Source organism: Eurosta solidaginis, chromosome 1, assembly GCF_040869045.1.
Source record: "Eurosta solidaginis isolate ZX-2024a chromosome 1, ASM4086904v1, whole genome shotgun sequence".
In the NCBI taxonomy this organism is placed as follows: Eukaryota; Metazoa; Arthropoda; class Insecta; order Diptera; family Tephritidae; genus Eurosta; species Eurosta solidaginis.
Window position 1 is genome coordinate 67,914,676 of NC_090319.1, and position 22,229 is coordinate 67,936,904.

A 22,229-nucleotide genomic window follows, 5' to 3' on the forward strand; every position below is an offset into this window, starting at 1 on the left:
GTAAATTGTCTATTTTCCTCAATATTCGCTTCCTTTCTACCCACATAAGTATGTGTTCTGCATGTTTTTTTGTTTTTATTTCAAATTATATGTATGAACCTTGTTTGATTTATGTAAATTTTTTAATGGATTTTTAAGTAGGCTTGTATAAAACAAATGTAATTTGCATAATCGTTAGCTCTTGTGTTTTTCCTTAGCTTATTACATTTCCTTACCATTTTAGGGGCCTCCTCTTTGGCTGCGTTGTTTTAGCAGGCTTTTACTTACATCTTTTATCTCTTGGAAACATATTTTAAGATCATCAATTTGCTGAAGTTGAATATATTGTATAAGATAATGTTAATTTAAAGCGTATACATTTTACTTTTATTCTTTTTTTCTTGCTACTTTATTGTTCTTTCATGTATGCGTTATTATTTACTTCAATAATTTTCTAATATAAATTCATTATTTTTTTCTTTCGTTTCTTTGCAGGTAAGTTCGACAAACTCTGCTCTTGGCCTGGACTATGGACATGCTGTTGTAAGAATTGTTTCTTATTTTATTTTATTTAAATTAACTTATAACTTAAGTTTATTTAACTTAAGTTATTATTTATATTTCACTAAACCATATATTTTTTTAAGTTTTCAAGTTATTGTAATAACAGTACAATTTGAAAGAATTACTTTTGCGCTACTTCAAAGTACTACCGCCAATTTGTAGGAAGAATTGTTAAGGCGCACGATGCAAATTAAGAAGCTCAGCCTTAATCTTCCCGGAGGTGCATCGCGATATGTATTCATTTTACTTTTTTATGAGAACTGCTTCATTCTATCCTTTTATTTATACTTAAAAATAGTTAGCATACCACAGCGGGTATAATAAAAGACTTTTCAGACATATTTTTTGGTCTATAAGACCTTGTCAGTTATTTACTCTCTACCTATTAAGAACGATTTTTCATACAATTTCTAGATTGAATAAAGCTTATTGCAGATACTTTGAATATTTTTTTCATTATTATTTTTTTTTTTGCATTTCATTATTTTTTATACAATTTCTAGATTGAATATTTTTTTCATAATGTTTTTTTTCATTTCATTATTTTTCATTGAAAAATTCTAAAGTGAGATTTTTTTTTTTTTTTGCTTTACAAAATAATTCACTTACATTATGCCGCATTTGTGTGCTTCAACATAAGATCATGTAGCAAAAATAATTATATTTTTCTTTAATATTTTTCGAGCTAATGCTAATTTCTTCATATAATTTGATATATACAAATTCAGTTGTTTTTAATAAAATTGGTATGCGCAAAAACGTTTTCCTGATTAGCGCATGTTTATTTCATGTTTTACCTATTATAACGTTTTCTATACTATTTTAACGAACTATTTTCTGTTTTGCTAAGGTTAACGATCTCTATAAAGCTTGGTGATGTTAGATGACGTAGCAAAAAAAATTTTTTTTTTCAGAATTGTTTTTTGATTGAATGCTATTATCTTCTTATAACTTCCTTAACACCGCTTCACAGGTTGTCAGTAAAATTACTACGCGCAAATTCGTTTTTATGATTTTTCCATTTTTGTTTGATGCTTTATTGATTTTGACGTTTTCTGTACTAGTGTTGACGAGTTTCTCAAAAATGATTTCCTTTATTTCCAAAGATAGCTCAGTGAAGGCTCATTATAAAGCTGGTTGTTACAATTGTTGGATTACACGGCAAACGGGTTTTCGCCATTATTTTTAGAGCTAATGCTAAACTTTTCATATACTTTCGCTTATTCTAATTCTCTATTGATCGAATGTATACAATATCATTGGTCTCCAACAAAATTGCTGTGAGCAAATTCGTGTTTATGATTTACCCTTGTTCGTTTCGTGCTGTACCGATTTTGGTGTTCCCTATGCTAGTTAACGTTAGTGTTTTCTCTTCGCACGGAATTCGCAGCATATTTGCTCCCATGCATATTTGCATTTATTTACGCTTGAACAAACTCTTTTTAAAACAAAAAACATAAGTGTGCCTGAGTACTGTGCTTTAAAGCACTTGAAACGTTTACTTTAGAATCTCCATACATATATGCAAACATTATTTTCTTCACTTCATTGCTTTATCTCTCTCATATAAGCATTGTGTTATCTATTGACATAAAAAATGCTTTGTTTTTAGGCTTTTCGCTTGACTCGCCTGCACTAAATGTTTTTAACATTTCAAAGTAGCTCACTAAATATGCGTCTGGCGTATGATGAGTGCATTTAATAGCGCCATTAACTGCTGTAACCACGTCTCTCCTACCAGCGTTCATATATGCACGTATTCTATCATAGCTGCACACCTGAGGCCCCCACCAGACTTTCTGTCTGTCTATTTAGCTAGATACGCACATTACAAACTTTCAAATTGCCCTTAAACGACCAGCCGCATACATGAGACTTTTGTACGGCGCTGTCTTGTGATTACATCGCGTGTGTTTCAGTAATTTATTTTAGTTTTTTCTACGTCTATGCTTTGAAAATGTTAGTCCGCTGCCTTTTTTTGTGGCTGGCGTGGAACCACCACCACAAAAATATTAAAGCTCATTGGTTCAAGTTGATATACTGAGAAACTTTTAGCGGTAAGCAGTAAATTGATTTAGTTTCGTGCAGACAAATATTTCCATTTGCATTTGTAAAGTTTTGGTTTCTGTTTTCTTGCTTTCTAACTGCTCACTTCAAGTCTTACTATTGTTTCACACTTCTTTAAGTTTTAAACGCTTATTTTATCATTTGGCTATCTTTTCCTTTGCTTTTTTCCTTCCGTCTTCATTCATTGTTCCTTTAGTATGTTATACTACCGCCCAACATTTACTTCCTTTTTTCCTTCCTGCCCATATCCGTTGCTTTTTTCCTTTCTTCCATTACAATGATTTCCTTTGTTGAAACAGGCGTTATATTTCTTATATATTTTATCATGTATGTTTGTCAGGATTGTCAGTACGCCCGCATGTTTTTAGGCTTGAAGTAAATAAATGTGGAATTAATTGTTTGTTCTGTTGTCTTATGTCTTATTTAAGCTTGTAGTATTTAATGCAAGTGATTAGATTTTGTTGAAAATGTGTGTGAGACATGATTTGTGCTAATACTCTAAATAGGCGCAGGTGTTGTTTGTGAAAGGAGCATAGTAATTTCGTGTTCTTATGCTTTATGGTATGCTTAATGTTACGTATGCCTACCACACCGTATACCCTGGGTTCACACCCCGGGCAAAGCAACATCAAAATTTTAGAAATAAGGTTTTTCAATTAGAAGAAAATTTTTCTAAGCGGGGTCGCCCCTCGGCAGTGTTTGGCAAGCTCTCCGAGTGTATTTCTGCCATGAAAAGCTCTCAGTGGAAACTCATCTGCCTTGCAGATGCCGTTCGGAGTCGGCATAAAACCATGTACATAGATCCCGTCTGGCCAATTTGTAGGGAAAATCAAGAGGAGCACGACACAAATTGGAAGAGAAGATCGGCCTTAGATCTCTTCGGAGGTTATCGCGCCTTACATTTTATTTTATTTTTTTTATTTTTAACTGATTTTTGCGATGTTTTGAAATAAATTTAAAAGACACGTCTTTTCGCTACGTATGTTTTAAGCACGGAGGTTGCAATGGAAACGGCTGGGTGATGGAATTATAGTGACTGATTGCTGTAAGTAATAGAGGTTTTAGATATATTACTTACTCCATTTTCTCTATTTCTAATGATCAACATCTAGGCGAGCAGCTGCATCGTCTTCTTGCTATTGAACATATTTTTTTGTCAAGTACGGGTAAAAAAAAATCGTGGAGTTTTATACCCCAATTAGGAATCTCAAGTCTCATTTGAGTAGACTGGTAGATCACATAGCTTCTAATCGAATAACAATAAAGGCCAAAGACCGGGCTTTTCAGAAAATTTATTTATTATTACCTTGTCATTGACCAAAGCCGACAAACAAGTTTTGAGGCAAAACTATCAAAATTAGTGAACGTCAAGCATATTCATTTGCTCTGCCTAAACATAGCGAAGACGCTGTATTTAAAAAGTAGTTCCCCAACGGTTACCTATTTTTCTGGAGATATGCCAATATGCAAGCCGTAGGTATAAACAACTTCAAAAATCAATAAAATCACGTAATAAACATCAACAAAACAGAAAAACGAATTGGCGCACAGCCATTTTATTAAATGTGAAAGAAATTTTATACATTAAAGTGTATAAAGAGATTAGCATTAGCTCAAAAACACATCAATACAATTTTTTTTTCGACATGATCTTCATGGGTAGTTTGTTAGATACTATACTCATCTTAAATTTTGTGTTATGCATATGTAAGCCTCTCATGCACTAATATTTTTACACGTGCTGCTAGGCAAGCTGTGAAGGCAAAAAACGCTTCGTAGATGTTGGAGAGCGTTAAAGACGCTTGCCGAACCCAATAGGAGTAGTAAGATCGCATTGGACGAAGCTTAAATGCACTTTATTGTATATAAATATGTACGTTCTAGGCTGAATAGCAAAACACTAAGCATAATAAGCGGTGTTCCAGATGGATTGTCTGAAACCGTAGTGCACCAGCATATACCTACTTGAATGAAAAATTTTCTCTAGGCGCATAAGGGAGCTTTGCTGCTACTTCGTGCCAACCTTTTATACAATTCTCGGTTCATAGGTGTACCGGAAGTTGACCTTAATGACTGTTCATCACTGTTTGTTTTTTCAGCTGATTTGACTTTAACGAAGCAAACTTTTGGTAAATTTTAAAATTATGTTTCTACGCTTTGAAAAAGCACATCCCCTACCTGTCCGGTATTTGCACTACATGCCCTGCTCACATAAGCTTGCTTGCATCTACTGCCAAATATTTACATAAATATTTCCAGTGGCATTCCTTCGTAGTAATGAATTAACCGAAAAACTTAAGTAAAGTATCAAGAAAATATTTCAGAGTATCGGTGGGAAAGTAAAAGCATTTAACGCATTACCCCCTTATGTAGGAATTTGAAGTATTTCGGTTAGCTTTTAACTTACATGCCAAAAACATGAAATCAAAATATGAATTCTCAATTGAAGTTTGTGGTTTAACAGTTATTTAGCTAGATATGTGTATATGTATGATGAAACTATGCTGCTTTAATTTTTTGTTAGGAGGAAATACAATTGTATGTCGATTCTTAAAAGGTGACTTCTATGGTTGCTGCATTTTCGCTAAAAAGCCTAAGCTACCCTGTATTGAAATTCGTAAATTTTTTCTTCCTCTTTTACTGGTTTGCATACTGCTGTTCTATAGACCAAGAGTAGCTAATAGCCATGCCGTCCTCCCTCTCAATATATCTGTAGTTGTTACAGTTATCGTAGGATCCGATGCTTACTCTATCGACGTGATTGCCCTCCAAACAGTGTAACCCTAACCAGTGATTTCGCCTCCGACTTATTTAAACTGGTTTGTCGTGTCGGGCGAGCTTCGGCATATACAGACGAATACCACATTATCGTAGGACATTCAGTATCATCTTTGTTAGTGAGAAATGACACTGAAGATGGCACAACGTCGAAACTTGTTTGTCCTCAAACTAATTTCGACAAAGAAAAGAAACCATGCTTTAAAGAATTTTTCAAAGATAAGCGTTTGTGGAGACATTGGTAGGATATATCAATTATCTCTTACTGGGGTAAGGGAACATTCCGCTTGAGATTTATGAAGCTTCGGCATACACGTAAGAACACTGTTATCATCGTAGGTCATCTTTTGTCATTTTAGATTTAAGGAATTGGACCTACTCTGATTTAAACTGGAAAATTTTGCTGAAATGAAATTAGCGCAAACAACGCAAACACCCTTAACTACTGTCGAAGCCGTTTTAAGAAAGTTATATTATCAAATACTCGACTCGGCTAATTGAAATTCTTGGAAACTTTTGAACTGAGCTCGTAAAGTCTGGAAAATGTGTACCACTGCGCCTAAAAGTATGAAACATTTCGAGCATTATAGACGCGTGAAATATTTCTCCTAGTACACAATATCTAAATCTATGGCACTCATAGATATATCGGAAGCTTTCTAGATATAGCACTGCCAAATTTGGTGAGTAGGATCTTATATTTAAAACGGTTTTGTTGAATTTCAAATCGTGATAAAACTGTGAATGAAAACTTAGAAAATTTTGTACGTGAGCGGAAAAAATCTGGAAAATTTATTTAGTTGCGCCTAAGAGTATGCAATATTTGGAGCATTATGATCGCATTAAATATTTCTGCAAATATTCAACATTTATATACTGTTATGTGCTCATAAAAGATTTCATAAGCTTTCTAGACATAGCAGTTCCAAAATTTCTGCGTGAGCAATTGAACTTAAAATAATATAAAAACATTAAGTAAGCATAATTAAGGGTAATTATGTAATTAATTACCCAAATATTTATATTTGTATAATCCATTAATTCATTCATAAATAACAATTTTGAAACTAAGCCATCATATAACAAATCCCTTCTACTTAAACTCTAAGTCAAACACTAAAAGCAAGCATAACTTTAGGCGCGCAACTACACACATCTAAACAAAGATTATATTAAACGGAATATTACTTTCAATTAGTAGTTACAGAATATGCTTTGAACACCAGCACTTTTATTGCAGCACCAACCATACGGAAGCGCAGAAATGTTCCATTAAAACGCGCAGGTATATCCTTCCACCCCGCCCAGCACTCAAACGTCTACTACCTAAAGCTAACCGACAAAACTTAATACCACCTCCACCACCACAACAATTATGTGCGCGTTGTTTGCAACAATTAAATCCTTAAATTTATTAGCCATAGCAGAGTACTGCAACAACAATGCGTGCAATATACCCACAACGCTGCACGTTTAAAAGGTCCGAGCACCACCAAAGTGATCACTTACAATCAAAAGCTTTTAGAGGGAGCTGCTGCAATACTTTCGCAATTCAAACGGAAGTAAACGCGCGTTAGAACAAAAGCGTAAAGGGCTGATGGTTTATATTGAATAAATAAATATGACAATAAAAAAATTTAAATGAAAAAATAAAATGCAATAATAAATGAAATGAAAATTTATAGCAGCATTTGAGGGTGTGCGAAAAATTTTTGTTCCAAAAGAAAGGGGAAATGCTGTGTCAGGTTAAGTGGAAATTATGACTAAAGAGGAGAGGAGCACAGGGAGGCTGTAGGGGGAAAATTAATGTAATAAAAGCAAAGTTGGGCACGTTTTACTTCATTTTACACGAGTTCGAAAGATTGCAGTTTAGTAACAGCAGATTAGAAAGAACCTCTCAAATGTATGTACCTTTTGACGTTAGAGCACGAGTTATATTTCAATTTTATTTTCTTGAGTAATTTCATTTTATTTTGCCTCTTGTTTTAACCATTTAAAATATTCAGTACATTCTTAACGGCCTAAGGCTTGCCCATCCCTGAAATTCAATGCTGCATCGCACGAACTTTAAGAAGCCAAATGCCGTGTGCCAAAGGGCGCAAAAACGAAGAGACATGGAAATAAAAAAAATTATCATTTAACGCAGCTTTGTAACAGGACACTTCTTGTTTTTGGAAAATTAAAGGAAAACAATGTAAACAAAACGACACAAAAGAAAAACAACACAATCCTAAAAATACAAACATGTGTACAAATAACGGTTGTGTTTTCTTTTAATTTACCTAATGCGTTAGAGGTGGGCTGGATTGTAGCTAGAGAACACTGAATGGGTATGCCAAGTGTTTCTATAAAAAAGTCTAAAAAAAGGAAAGAAAAAATGTGTGGACTTCGCGAGCAATAGAAGTGAAACATCCTACAACTACCCTTCTGATGATTCTGGTTGTTCTGAAATCGGGCTCAAATATTTCGGCCCCGTATATATCTGAAAGCAAGGCGAATAAAAAATTTGAAATATATTTTTGGAATTTCCTACAACTTTTTCGAAACATCGACGCTTAAAGCTCGCATGTCACAGTCCCTTGTCGCTATCTTCAGAGTTATAGGTCTCACATTTCAATTGATTTCGAGCGTATTCCTTGCAAAAAGAAACCTTTTTGTCCTCAATGGCAACACCTGCGTAAAAGCCTATGTAGCACATGATCTGTATAGTAAATTTCATCCAATTACGATGTGAAGTGTACTTTGTATTCATACTTAGATAGTATTAATTTTAAAACCACATAAACTAATAATAGCCGTGTTTTTTAACACGCGCGTATACGTTTCGTTTGCGCGTGTAAAAAAACGCGTATCTTCGCTTAGATAATGCTTAGGAGACCCATCTAGCGGCTGTGGTTAAACAAATAGCTACAGCAGCAGGGTGTACCGAAAACCGGAGATGCAACGCTCTGATGGCCATAGGTTATAACATATAGCTGAATCAGTTGCGATGATTTGTGGACACACATAGAATACATAGAATTAGTGTAGAGGGTGACACAAAGACACACATTTCAGTTACATATGAGTATAATGCGTATTGAAATTTAGTAGGACAAAATTTATGCGCAGCAATTTCAGAGGTGTATTTATAGTTTGTCCCTTAGCAGTCAATATAAAGTTTAAGCGTAAACGGATATACGCGTGTTAAAAAACACGGCTAATATTTCATTAAGAGTGAAAACTTGAAACATATAGCGACCTTTTAACAGTCTTTTCAGAAGTAGGACCGTAAATTTAGGTATGAACCATTCGTCAAAGTATTTTGATTGAAAAAGAGCTATATCGAGTACCTTCTGTTTTCTGTTTGAAATATTTTCTAATGAGTTTTGAAAATAGTTTGATAGGTGGCAGCCTTAACAAAAGCATTTATATGGGCAGAGCCTTAGTGGGAGAGTGCCTTCAAATTAGTTTAGCAGACATATGTAAGCAGATATAAAATACTAGCTTTACCCGGCGTACGTTGTAACGTCCGAGATCGAATGAATGTTGCGTTATTTTTTCTGTTTTGTTTGTTGATAATTTAGTTTATTGTTCTGTAAATTGAATTGAATTATGTACGCATATTTGGTGAAATTAAAACATTTTATTATTGTATCTTATTGTAATGCCAAGTGGGTACACAATATTTTTGGTTTTTTCGTTCGGTGCAAAGATAAACAAATTATTTGGCGTTCCAACTCTAGAGCAAGCAACATATAGCTGGCCATGGGAAAAGTATGGACTCTCTAATTTTAAACGTGTAACAGTAAGCGATTGCCCTTGTGCTTTGTTGATTGTAATTGAAAAAGCAAGGCGTACAGGAAACTGTAAGAGCTTAAAATTGAATGGCAAATCTGTAGGAATCATTGGGATCCGTGGTATGAGCACATCTTCACCTTTGCTTTTACCGCTGATGATTGTTGCTTCGATTACATTCGGCATTAATTTCTTAACGCAAAGTCTGGTTCCATTGCACACTTTTGGTGAGTCTGAATTCCGAAGAAGCATGATTGGTGAGAATATTCAAAGATAATACATGCGCAGGCATTCCAGGTGGCTCTAAATAGTTTAGAAATTCAAATGGATAATTCACAATTTGATCTTCATCTGTAACTGTGTCGATCGACTTATATTTCGTCAATTCACCAGGAATTTGGTTTTGTATACGATCATTGATTTTGATAACATGATCAGTTTTGGGATCTAAGATTGCTCGTTCGCATAGCAAAAAAAAAATTTAATTTAAAATTCTTAATTCTGAAATATGAAAAACCTTCGTCTTGATCGAACGAACCTATAGCCAAAATTTGGTGATGATTGAAGTGTGGGAAATACGTTTCCATAGCGAACACACACACACACACAGAATTTGTTTTATATATATATATATATAAATACTTATACAAATATGTAATTACGGTTAAGAGCCAACCAAGCGTCTTAGGGGTCAGGGCAAGGGCGTATCAGCGTTGTATAGTAGCATTCAAGGGTACAAACATAAAACAGATTAAGAGTAAATGCGTTCAAACGTGAATACGTATCCGCGTATTAGAGTTATATAAGCGTAAAGAAGAATTAAGGTCATGGCAAAAAAGCGTATTAGCATAAGAGCGTACTTAGTAGTAGTACGTGGAGGTGCATTCTCATAAAAGAAAACTAGCATAAAAGCATGTCATCGTATTAGCGTTTGAGCATATCAGCGTAAAAGAAATGACGTGTTAGCAAATTGAGGTACTAGCATGAACGTACTAGAATAAGATCCATAGTAACAGCGTAAGAGCATATGCATGTGAAAGCCTATCAGCTGTAAGGCTAAAGGTGCAGTACTAGCGAATAAGTATTTACGCGTTTTTGAGCATTGATATGGATGCTTAGTTGCGTGTTACCGTAAAAACGTAAAATGGGTTAGCCGAAGCTGCAAACTTTTAAAAGTAATATATATCTTTAAGCGTAATAGCACAGAGAATATTAGCGTAAACGCGCATGATCGTAAGCGTAACAGCGTATATCGTAAAACTTATAAACGTAACAGTGTATAGCGTTGTAGCGTAAACGAATATTATCGTAAGCGGAACAGCGTATATCGTAGTTTCGTAAATGCGTGTTAGAGTAGGTGTATCAGCATAGTGGCGTAAGTAGCGTTGTAAACTGCGTCTGTCACATTTTGCCAACGTAAATTGACGATATATTCAAAATTTATGCCAATTTTAAATATATTTCGCTGTGTAAGAAGTAAACTTCAAAAAAGCAATTTCCATGATTTATTCCAGTAAAGAAGCAACTCTCTCCCGGGCACGGGGGTCCCCATGTCTTGGACCATGGTAACGTTGGTTCCAACCACCGATCGTTTTATTTTTGTTGCACTAGCCACTCTCCGCTCATGACGCATTTAACTGAGTTATACTGAAATAAAAACCTTTGGACGAGTAGAGCCAAATAAACTCTACAATGGACACTTCTTCCAACTCAGAGTGGCTCATACTGTGCAGACATTGTGCCGACTCAAATTGGACAGTTATTTATGCAAAAGAACTACACAAGCTCAATGCTTGACTCTCAAGACTTTGCTGAACAAACACGAAACAACCAAAAAAGAATTTGCAAAAACAAAGGCAAAACGCAACACTAGACACTACTTTTAGATCTTGGCTACATTTGACAGCTGGCTTCAGTGACAGCGTAGCGAAAGACGTGGAAAATGCAGTGACAGCGATGGAAGTAGCAGCAGCAGCGGCAGAAAAGAGCGGAAACGACGTGTGGGAGGAATGTTAACAAAGGCGAGCTTAAGTAGTCGCTGCAACCTGATGCTTGTGATGTTTTTTAGACTCAAAAAGCAAATGAAGTCAGCCAGGCAAGGAAGTCGACCTGCACCGCTCTAGCAATTTCAGTGTCTGAAATTGGCTGTTTGACTAAATGATGCATCGTGTGACAGACAAGCAGCTTGATTGGCTCTGCCGAAAGACATTTGTCAGACATTTTAAAGCGACAGCACCAAAAGTTGATGCTTAAATATCCAAAGACAGTTAACGGCTAAGATGGAGCTCACAAGAGCTTACGACTTGTGCGCGCTTACATGCAATTATCAGTTGCTTTGTCTAACTGGCGTGGCTGTCAGTGTCAGTGAAAAAATGTGTTCTCCTTTATGGTAAAAGAAGAAGAAACAGGAAAAAATAGAAAATTCTAGTTTTGAAAAAATGGTATTCCAATTGAAATTTCTGAGAATTTGTTTGCTTCCCCTTGCTTTTTTTTTAACCTGTCAAAGCTGTAAGACGACAACGCGCTACATATTTACGTATTTTCATAGGTTGCTGAAACTAAAATATGATAGATGTAAATCTACCTAAGAACCAAAATAAGGCATGCCTTTGAAAATGCTTAACTTTAAATTCTCAGCCAGTTTGCCATTGGTCAATGGCTGTAAGGTAAATTAGATTTGGTTTGATATCGAAGGCTTGCTCATACCCTTGGCTGTGTTGTCTAAACTTGGATAAAAGTTAATTTACAGCAGGAAGCGCGCTAAGGAAATTGAGTTTGTGAGCAGCAATTGCAGCAGGACAAATATGATGTACTTCGCTTTTCTCCTTTATCTTCCTTGCCTATCTACTCTTAATCAATGCTTGCACATTTCTTAGGCTGCCAGCATGCTTGTGGCCAAACTTCAAAGTCGTTTGAGTTAGGGTAATTGCATTAGGATATGAGCCTTGAGATTCGAAAAATATAAAAATATGTTACAGTAGCGAATACGGAAATAGAAGAAGTTGTTTTTGTCGTATTACGCTAACTACATTCTTCTTTTATTTCTGATAATTTAGGGAAAAGCTCCCTTGAATTTGCAAACTAAAACTATGAAAGTCAATCTCCAACATGTTTTGGAAACAATTTTAAAATTCGAGCAAGCTTTAAGAAATTTTCGAACATTGTTTTATAGTTTTATGATTTTTTTAGCCCAATCTATTTTAGTCTTACAAAGTACAAGTTATAGGTCTCTAAAAACTCGCATTGGCTTTTAATTGGCAATTAAAGAGGTTTATATATTCTTCCAATCGAAGGGCTTTTAACTTTATTTTTTATATGGAGAAAAATCTGAAACATTTGGAAAAAACATTTCAAAAATCAATGCAAATTTTGAAAGACCTTATTTTCTGTTAGACTAAAATTGATTGAGGTAAAAAACTAAAATAAAAAATAAATGTAAGGTGCGATAACCTCCGAAGAGATCTAAGGCCGAGCTTCTCTTCCAATTTGCGTCGTGCTCCTCTTGATTTTCCCTACAAATTGGCCGGACGGGACCTACATGCTTTATGCCGACTCCGAACGGCATCTGCAAGGCAGATGAGTTTTCACTGAGAGCTTTTCATGGCAGAAATACACCCGGAGCGCTTGCCAAACACTGCCGAGGGGCGACTCCGCTTAGAAAAATTTTCTTCTAATTGAAAAATCTTATTTCTAAAAGTTTGATGTTGCTTTGCCCGGGGTATGAACCCAGGGCATACGGTGTGGTAGGCGGAGCACGCTACCATCACACCACGGTGGTTGCCAGGTAAAAAAACTGCATACTAAAAAAAAAAACAAAATAAAAATTAAAAGTTCGAAAAAATTCGAACATTCAAAAAAATGGAAAATTTCGAACTTTTCATTTTATGAATTTTTGTTTTTTTCTGTATGCAGTTTGGTGTTTTTATCTCAAAAACGTTTTCGAAAAAATTTGAAAATACGAAAATATTGTTTGAATTTTTCGAATGCTTTACTTTCGAACTCTTTTTTTTTGTCCAACGACCAGACGGAAAACCCTATCAAAAACCAGTACGTATGTTATAAAATAACTCCCTCCTATGTGACTGCTGCTTCTATATCTGACAGCTATATCACTCCTAATAGTTGGAGGCTTAGCCTGGATAGCGCAGTGGCAGCTTAGTTAATTCACCCGCTCTTTCATCTCCATCTATTCCCATATGACATGCGACCCAATAAAGATGTATGCTTCTATCTGCCCCTATTCTTTCCAGGGACCAAATACACTCTACCCCACTTTAAGATGCTGTATTATGCGATATTATTGCTTTAAATTCTGCGTGGCTGTCAATACTAAAGTTGAGCAGTTTAAGCTGTTTTCCTCCAGTGTTTCTGATGCTTTGGCTACGGCTACTACTTCCTACTGATAACAGTGATCTGACAGCTTGTAGGATCTGTTTATTTTTAGATGAGCACAGTATACCGCAGACCAGGGGCTGAATCGTAACGAAATGGTGTATCGAATTAATGGAATATGTGAACTAAGGACAACGCGTACTCACTAGATCCATAATATTGTGGCGAATTTTAGCATCACTAAGCTATTAGTAAATAAAGGCACATCAACAAAAACATTAAAGCAAGCTACACTTGTGTACATGAACGCATCAATCATCATTTATACACACATATAGAAGGCGACGAAGAGATATCTCACGCACACACATGTAGTCATTAGCCGAAGTAGTTACTCATACATAAATACGTATATGGCTATAAACTACAAATATACATGTATATAGCTGGTAACCAAGCATGAAATACAACTGTTCGCGAAATTACTAGACATTAGGAGAAATGGGTGAACGAGTAAACCGAGAGTATAAAAGTAGCCCAAGCTGAGTAATAACTAATCAGTTTGATTTAAACACGCTGTTAGTTGTGAAGTGAAGAGAAGAAGGTGCATAAATATCAGAAATCCACAGATTTCGTAACAGTATATTATATTTTTTTGTAAATAGTTGGGTAGCCAAATTTATATCGCTTGAGTGAAAAAAATGTTCGATCCGCTATCGTATGTTATGTTCCGTAGCTGACTCCTTCCATCTGTTAACGCTATTCTCTTTATAATCAGGTATGCAGGTGGAATGTGCCGAATAGCCTACAGTGCAGCCCGTTGGGGTTATTTTCATCGTTCCCGTAATGCTAAGCATTGATAGCTTGCTTACCCCTTTTTTTGAGGTAGGTTCTTTTTGGTTTAGCTGTTCATCAAGCAAGGACTCCATACTATAGGATAGGCTTTGCACTCGCTGTAAATACCCAATAACGGAGAGAGATAGAGGGCGATAAACCCCATGTACACTGCAGCATTCCTTTACGTGCATTCGTTTACATGAAAAAAGCTATGTGGACAGCTCTGTATATTTTTTCTTTTTCTTGCTTCAACTTTGCGCCGATGCCCTGTGAAATCGTTAAAAACCTGGAGACCTGCTAATATGAAGGCAGAGATGTTATGCCAGGTCTAAGAAAAACTTCTTAAATTTTTTTTAAATATGCTTGAAATATTTTAATCCAGAAAAAAGCCATTTAAATTATCTTCTGCCTCATCTTCGCCATTAGTTGCGTAAATATTGTGACTTTCAACATAAAATCGATCTTTGTCGTCATCCACATCTCGTTTAGCTTTCACTTTCCAAATATTTGTTGACGTATTTTAATTTTTTAAGTTTTCTCAGAACTTTGCGCTCTGACATCATGTGCAACACAACGCCTTACTACTTCACATGCATGGCTCCACCTTTGCGCTTTTCATTTTACATAACTGTTTACACTTCATTATTAAGCAAACATGAACACTTACATATACATACAATGGCTACATAAATATGCAAGTGTGTAGCTACCAATGTCTGTGTATACACCCAGCACGCCCACTCGTACGTCATCACACCAGATATATATATGTATATTTGAATAATTTTTTTTACATGTTTACTTTACACTTTACTTACTTGTTTGCAACAGCACTAGAAGCATATAACTTTTTTAATAATCTGCTTGCCATTATGCAGCGTGAAACAGTTTGTTAGTTTTCTTGCCTTAAGGTTGTCTTCAGTCAATGGACGACAGTGATATAATCATAAACACTAAGTAAAAAATAATACACAGCTCCTGCTCTACAACAGATTAAAGCCACATCAACCATTACTTATTCAACTCTAAATGGTTCAAAATTGAATGGCTCTAACTCTCCTCCTGCTTCCGTACTCGTATAATTACAACAATTCATTGCACTTTTTAAGTGACTATAAAATATGCTACTCATTGAGTTTGAGCTGTTGTTTTTTCCTAGCTGCTTCAACAGGGTTACCACTTGTCAGCTATCGAAGTTTTGGCATTTTCAGTAAACATGGTTTAATGTTTTCTTTTTTTTAGCGAGTGCGCATTTTTACTATTTTCTTTCTCAAGGACCATCTGGTCGATATTTCTGAGACAAAAACTGATGTTTTTTTTTCTAGTTTTTTACGCGTTTTGTTATTTTTTCAGACCTTCATCAAGGAGCCTGATATATTTGTACGTATTTTAACGTATTAATGAATGTTTAACGTATTAATGAATCCGATTCCCTGATGAGAATGTGTAGAAAGCAAAAAAAACTCGTAGGAGTAAAGGTCAGGTTGGGTGGTAGCTTCCCTGATGAGAGGAAGCTCACTTGGACAACATGACGGTCCGTTGTGATACCACATATAATAAACTAAACTAACGGTGACGTAGATATAACTACTTAGAGAATCGTTGGGTAGCAACGATAAAGTTCCGAATGATCCCGATCTCAACCTTGGATAGCTCCTCGGGAGATCCAAGTGAGTCACGACCAAAATACTTTCGCCTAGTTCTGGCAAAAGCTGGGCAGTCAAGCATAAAGTGATTTGGTGATTCCACCTCATCATCCTCCATACAGCTGCAGCAGGATGGAGTTTCCAATATATTGAGACGTACCGCATGGATACCCATGGGACAGTGCCCTGTCAAAACCCCAATGACCATTGATAGGTGAGCCTTAGTGAACCCAATTATTTCAGCAGACCTCCTGCCATCCACTTTCGGCCAGAAAGATCTTGATATCCTACAAGACGTAGTGTCCGCCCAACGTTTGCTGAGCTGACTCGAGGCCCAGCTATGGAAGAGCAATCCACAGGTGGCTAGCGGAATCCCGAAATCCCTACAGCCATCTTCATCCGGTTCAGTTGTACCGATTCGGGCTAAGAGATCCGCTTGACAGTTACCCGGAATATCACTATGGCCCGGGACCCAGATAATCTTAATTGTAAAATAATTCGATGCAATCGCAAGTGTGGTCAGGCACTCCCAGACCACCCTCGATCGCACTGTAGTTGAGCTCAAGGCCTTTATAGCCGCTTGGCTATCAGAGTAGATGTTAAATTCCCTAACCGTAGTAGCGCTGGATAGCATTTCATCCACCGCATCCTTAATCGCAGCAACTTCCGCTTGGAATACACTGCAGTGATCAGCCAACTTAAACTTGCGGCTTACATTTAGCTCTTGACAAAAGACCCCCCCGCCAACCTTTCCGTCCAACTTCGACCCATCCGTGAACAAGTTAACCGGTCCCATGCCCCAGATAATTCCTCTTCTCCACTCCTCCCTCGGGGGAATGACTGGGGTGAAGGTTGTATAGGGAGCGGCCACCGGCATGCAATAGTCCGTCCTGTCCGGGATAAAGTCGAAACTAGTAAGAAGGCTAGAGTGTCCGAAATCAGAAAGCATATAACCCATATCACGAAGCCTGACCAACGACCGGGCCGCGGCTGCCTTTCCCGCAATATCTACTGGATGTATATTCAGCATGACATTCAGTGCCAAGGTAGGTGTTGTTCTCATAGCGCCACTGATGCCGATAAGCGCCGTCCGTTGCACTGACACTAGCATTTTGGAGGTGCTCGCCGTGTCCAGTGCTTTCCACCAGACCAGCACCCCATATAGCAGAATCGGTTTGACAACCATCTCATACAGCCAGTGTACTACTCCTGGCGAGAGCCCCCATCTCTTTCCGATAGCCCCCCTGCAGCAGTACAAGGCAACCGCGGCCTTCCTGGCCCTATCTTCCACATTGGGCCTCCAGGACAGCTTCTTGTCCAGAACAATTCCCAAATATTTAACCCTGTCAGTAAGTACCAACGGTACCCCTCCAATCGAAGGAGTTCTGAAGTCGGGTATCTTATATCTCCTTGTAAAAAGAACCAATTCTGTTTTTCCCGGGTTGACCGCCACTCCACATGATTCAGCCCACCTAGCCACAGTATCCAGGTATCCCTGCAGAACATCGCGCAGGGTGCCCAGAAATTTGCCCCTGACTAGGATAGCGAGGTCATCTGCATAGGCAACCACCCGACAGCCATTGGCTTCCAGCTCCACAAGAAGCTCGTTGACTACCACAACCCAGAGCAGAGGAGATAGGACACCTCCCTGTGGCGTGCCCCTGCACACCTTCCTCCTTATTATGGCTCCTCCCCACTCCGCTGCGACAATTCTGCCGCATAGAAGTTTGCTAATAAATTCAACCAGAGCCGCTTCGACTCCTAAACCCACCAGAGCTCTTTCGATTGCCCCCGGTAGAACATTGTTAAAAGCCCCCTCGATGTCTAGAAAGGCACCCAGAGCATACTCTTTATGTTCTAGAGACCCCTCTATTTGCTTTACAATCGAATGGAGAGCCGTTTCCGTCGATCTGCCTTTGCAGTACGCATGCTGTGAAGCCGACAGTAACCCCCCAGGTATCCTTTCTCGTAGGTACAGGTCAATCAGCCGCTCAAGCGTCTTAAGAAGAAACGACGAGAGACTGATTGGCCTGAAATCCTTAGGTGTTACATGAGAGCCCCTGCCGGCCTTCGGAATGAAGATGACCCTAACCGTGTGCCACGACCTAGGGATATAGTTACGCCTGAGGCAGTTAGTGTAGATGATGGCCAACCAGCGGCAGGAAATCCCTAAAGACCTTTGAAGTTGCGCAGGAATGATGCCATCCGGACCGGGTGACTTATAGGGCTTGAACGAATTTATAGCCCAGGATATTTGACTTTCCCGTAGTGGGATGGCAGGCATTTCTGCATGGCCAGCAACCGCCGACCACGCAAGCGAAGATCCCTGCGCAACTGGGACATCGGGAAAATGATTGTCCAGTAAAAGTCTCAGGGACTCCTCGCTACTCATCGACCAGTCCCCACCATCATCTCTCAGATACCCCCGAGGGGCGGGATTCCTAGAGAGTATTTTTCTAAGCCTCGCGGATTCATTGCAGCCCTCCACGTTTTCACAGAAGCTTCGCCATGAATCCCGCTTGGCTAACCTTATTTCATATTTATAAATCCCCAGACTCACCTTATAGAGCTCCCAGTCCGAGGGTAGTCTACTCCTCCTGGCTCTATTAAAGAGCCGCCTACTGGACGCTCTTAGGTCGTCAAGGGAATCAGACCACCAGGGCGGCTTGCCCTTCCCCCTGTAAGTTTTCAGTGGGCAGGACTGTTGAAAGGCGCTATTGCCTGCCAAGGTGAAGTTTTCCACCAGATCGTCTATTTCAGATTCGGACAGGTCCGAACCAGCGATAGGCGCCTCAGGCAACAGCTCTCCCAACTTCCTACAATACAAGTCCCAGTTGGTACTTTTAGGGTTCCTAAAAGATATTTTACCGGGACGTTCTTCATTCACCGAGAACTGAATATATCGGTGATCAGAGAAAGAGTGCTCGTTGAGAACCCTCCATCCAGATATCCGATCTTCCAGTGCTCTGCTAACCAGGGTGAGGTCCAAGACCTCCTCCCTTACTGCAGTAATAAAAGTCGGGTCATTCCCCCTATTACATATACAAAGTCCCTCATCTACAATAAAAGTAAATAAAGACTCACCTCTGGTGTTTGTATCCGAGCTCCCCCATATGCTATGGTGTGCATTAGCATCGGCACCTATGATTACGCCAACACCTCTCCGCCTTGCTTCAGCGGTGATTTCGCCCAGTATCACAGGCGGTGGTCCCGTTACGTCCCCATGGGGCATATACGCTGAGACCACCCACAATTCGCTACTGCCTCGCTCGAGGCAGACCGTGGTTACGTCAGCATTGCTGAAATTAGAGAGAATAAAAGCTTTAAATTCCTTTTTAATAAGCACACAGGATCTAGGCCTACCTGCCTCCCCATGCACCAAGGTGTTGAATTTTCCCGTCCTTAATCCAGAAATTTTTCCGCCGTTACTACTCAGCCACGGCTCCTGGACAAGGACAATATCCACTCCGCCTTTCTCAAGACAGAGCAACAAGTTTGCGGAAGCCGCCTTAGAATGCTGAAGATTGATTTGACGGATTTCCATCAACACCACTCTTCTTCTTCTGCACCCCATCCTTGGCGGCTTCGCCCTCGGAGACTAGGAGATCCTCCTCCTCCCCCAACAGACGACTTACACTGATGACGGATCCCGCCATCGATGATTCGCCCTCGGAGGCCAGGAGCTCCTCCTCGGCCCTATCAGCCAGACGACTAGCACTGATGACAGATCCCGCTATTGACGGGACGTCAACAGTGCTTTCGCTGTCCAAATTAGCGGAGTCAGCATCCACAACCATGGGTACTGGCTCCCCTGCGGACGCCTCCACCTCCCGAACAGTCTCTGTGGGAGAGGAACCATCCCCCCTGGAATCGGCGTGGTAGATTTTAAGAACCACACGCTCGAGGCCATAGGAGATAACCCCCCTCGTGTCAGAGAGAGGACCGGTGGACTCTGCGTTTAGCAGAATCAGCACTTGCCGACGTGGCCCAACAGCCTCCTCTACTCTGAGGACCCTCCAGTTATGCGTCGGAAGGTTCGGGTTGCAGTAACGCATTAGTTCGAGTATTTTCTCCGGCTGAGATGGCCCGGCAGGCAACCACACCCGAGCCCTCGGTCGAAGGGGGAGATCCCTCCGTTCCACGGCCTCGAGTCTGGCCCCCCTCCAGACCTCCCCTACCAAAGAAATTATTTTCTTAAAGATACAGGCCGACCGCTCGTCAGCACAAGTAATCAGTCTAAAACCATGATACCACCCCGAGTATTCGAAGCATGGCCGCGTACCTGGGCTCTCCATAACAGCGGTCATATAGGTCGCTGATATGGCGCTGGCGACCCACGGCCACTCCTCTCGGGAGATGGCACCATCCTCCCTACTCCTATCCAGGACCCCGAGGGTGATGGAGCCTGCACGTTTAGCGATTTCGCTAAACGAAATTGCGTCCCCACCTCCTCGGGCCCTTTTTGTCGTTGAGGCATTCCGCTCATCCGACCTTTGCCGCTTCATAGCCCCCAAACCCTGCTGCTCACCCGCATCGTTCGACACCGGTGTGTGGTCGTCGCAAGCTACGACGCTCCTGGCCCACTCCAGCGTCCGGGAATGCTTCTCAGACATCTGAGCTGCATCCCTTCCGCCGTAGCGCTCCAAGATCTTCTCAGCTAAGCGCCGATCACCCAGAGCTTTCCTACGCGGCGTCGATCGCCTACCTTTCCCGGCAGGCTTCGACCCCAGGGCTCCCGTTGGGAAAGCTCCTCGCGACAGGGCTTCCTTACTAGTACTGGGCTGCTCCGTCGCATTCGTCGGACCTCTGCCTTTCCCTGTCACAGCCCCATATGGGCCTACATTGGGTGTCGGTTTCGACACCCCTCCACTAACCGAACTACCCGTACCTACGGGGTTTGAAACCAAACCCCTGCGCTGATCCGTCTGATCAGCCCTTTTGACCCGCCGGGAGCTTTCCCGGCTGGCGGCGACCTGCTTCGGAGCACTCTCCGCACCTGTCGCGTCCCCCGCACCATGACGACTTTCGCCGTCACTCCTACCCTCCTTTTTCTTCGTCTTCGTGTCCATTCTAAGAAGTCCCCCCTCAAGGCCGCTATCCGGAGCCGATTGTGTAGTCGCCCTTCAACGGTCCCGTGGTTATCTATGCTGCGCAGGGAGGCCACGCGAGGGTTGACGCATTACCTTATGAGTAATGCGTTCAGAGCCAGACCGGACGCAAAGCGGGAAAATCTTCAACCGCACCTACACCACCAACTTAACGGCGACGGAGCCGGAACGTACCTTGAGGCCCGCCACGGTTTTAACGGGACGTGGGCAGGTGCAGCATTAGCCTACCAGCCATTTCGATAGGGTTTCACCCCGACCTACTAAGGTGGCAGAATACTGCACCTACCAGCCCAAAGTCATCAATTCCTATCCATAGTCAAAATCAAGTCCCTAACAATCCGGTTCGTCACCACTGAGTACCGATCTTGACCCTTAACAGGGTCCTCCCTCCCCTGAGCTCGGCACAATGACTCAGGGGTGCGGGTTTTATCGAGTTGTCCTCTCTAGATCCGCCATTATCAGTAGAAGCAGGGGCACCTCGTGCAGGACGTGACAACCAATCACGTGTGACAATTCGTCACTATGGCCGGTCTAAGACTGATACCAGTCCCTGATCCAGAGCCTGGAACCACGTATGATATCCAAGCCAAGTATCTTAACCCCCGTAGGAGTAAAGAAAATTAAAAAATCGCTTAAGATCTTATTACAAACTGGAAACCATGGCCCGATTATCATCCTACTAAGCAAAGTAATTGAGGAAATATATAAATACATAGCTAACTAGCATAGCTGAAATTATGTTGCTGAAGTAACTTTACGAAGCATTTTTAATTATCATAATACCGAAGCTACATTTTAAAATGTGTCACAATCTAGACTTGTTGACGAACACTATGCACTCATTCAGCCTATGTGAGGTCCCCATGGACTTGTTGGCGACATCAATACCAAAAAGTTGACTTGTAAGGGATTTATGGTGAGGTCTTGCCAGATACAAGCAGTTAAACAGAGTGTTTTCCACACTCTCTCTATTTTTAGATTTATAGCTTACGAAGTGGTCATAATACGGATGAGTGACTTATGCCCATTTACCTCTGTCGCCTGATACAAATTGTCTGAAGATGCTTAAAAGCCAATTTCCATGTTTCGTTATAGCCCTACCACGTAAGTCCTCATACTGCAAATGTAGGGGCACCATTCC

The 22,229-nt window shown here is 40.1% G+C and overlaps 1 protein-coding gene across 6 annotated transcripts in view; it reads left to right on the forward strand.

Moving 5' to 3' along the window:
* The window catches only part of pum (pumilio), a 631,542-nt gene that overhangs the window by 353,837 nt on the left and 255,476 nt on the right, over nt 1–22,229 (forward strand). For 4 of the 6 annotated variants that reach the window (XM_067757886.1, XM_067757890.1, XM_067757888.1 and 1 more), the window contains exon 3: nt 475–522. The exons of the other annotated variants lie outside the window; for them this stretch is intronic. In XM_067757886.1, the coding sequence (XP_067613987.1) occupies nt 475–522 (48 nt within the window). The remainder of the gene's footprint in view (nt 1–474; nt 523–22,229) is intronic. 6 annotated transcript variants of the gene reach the window in all.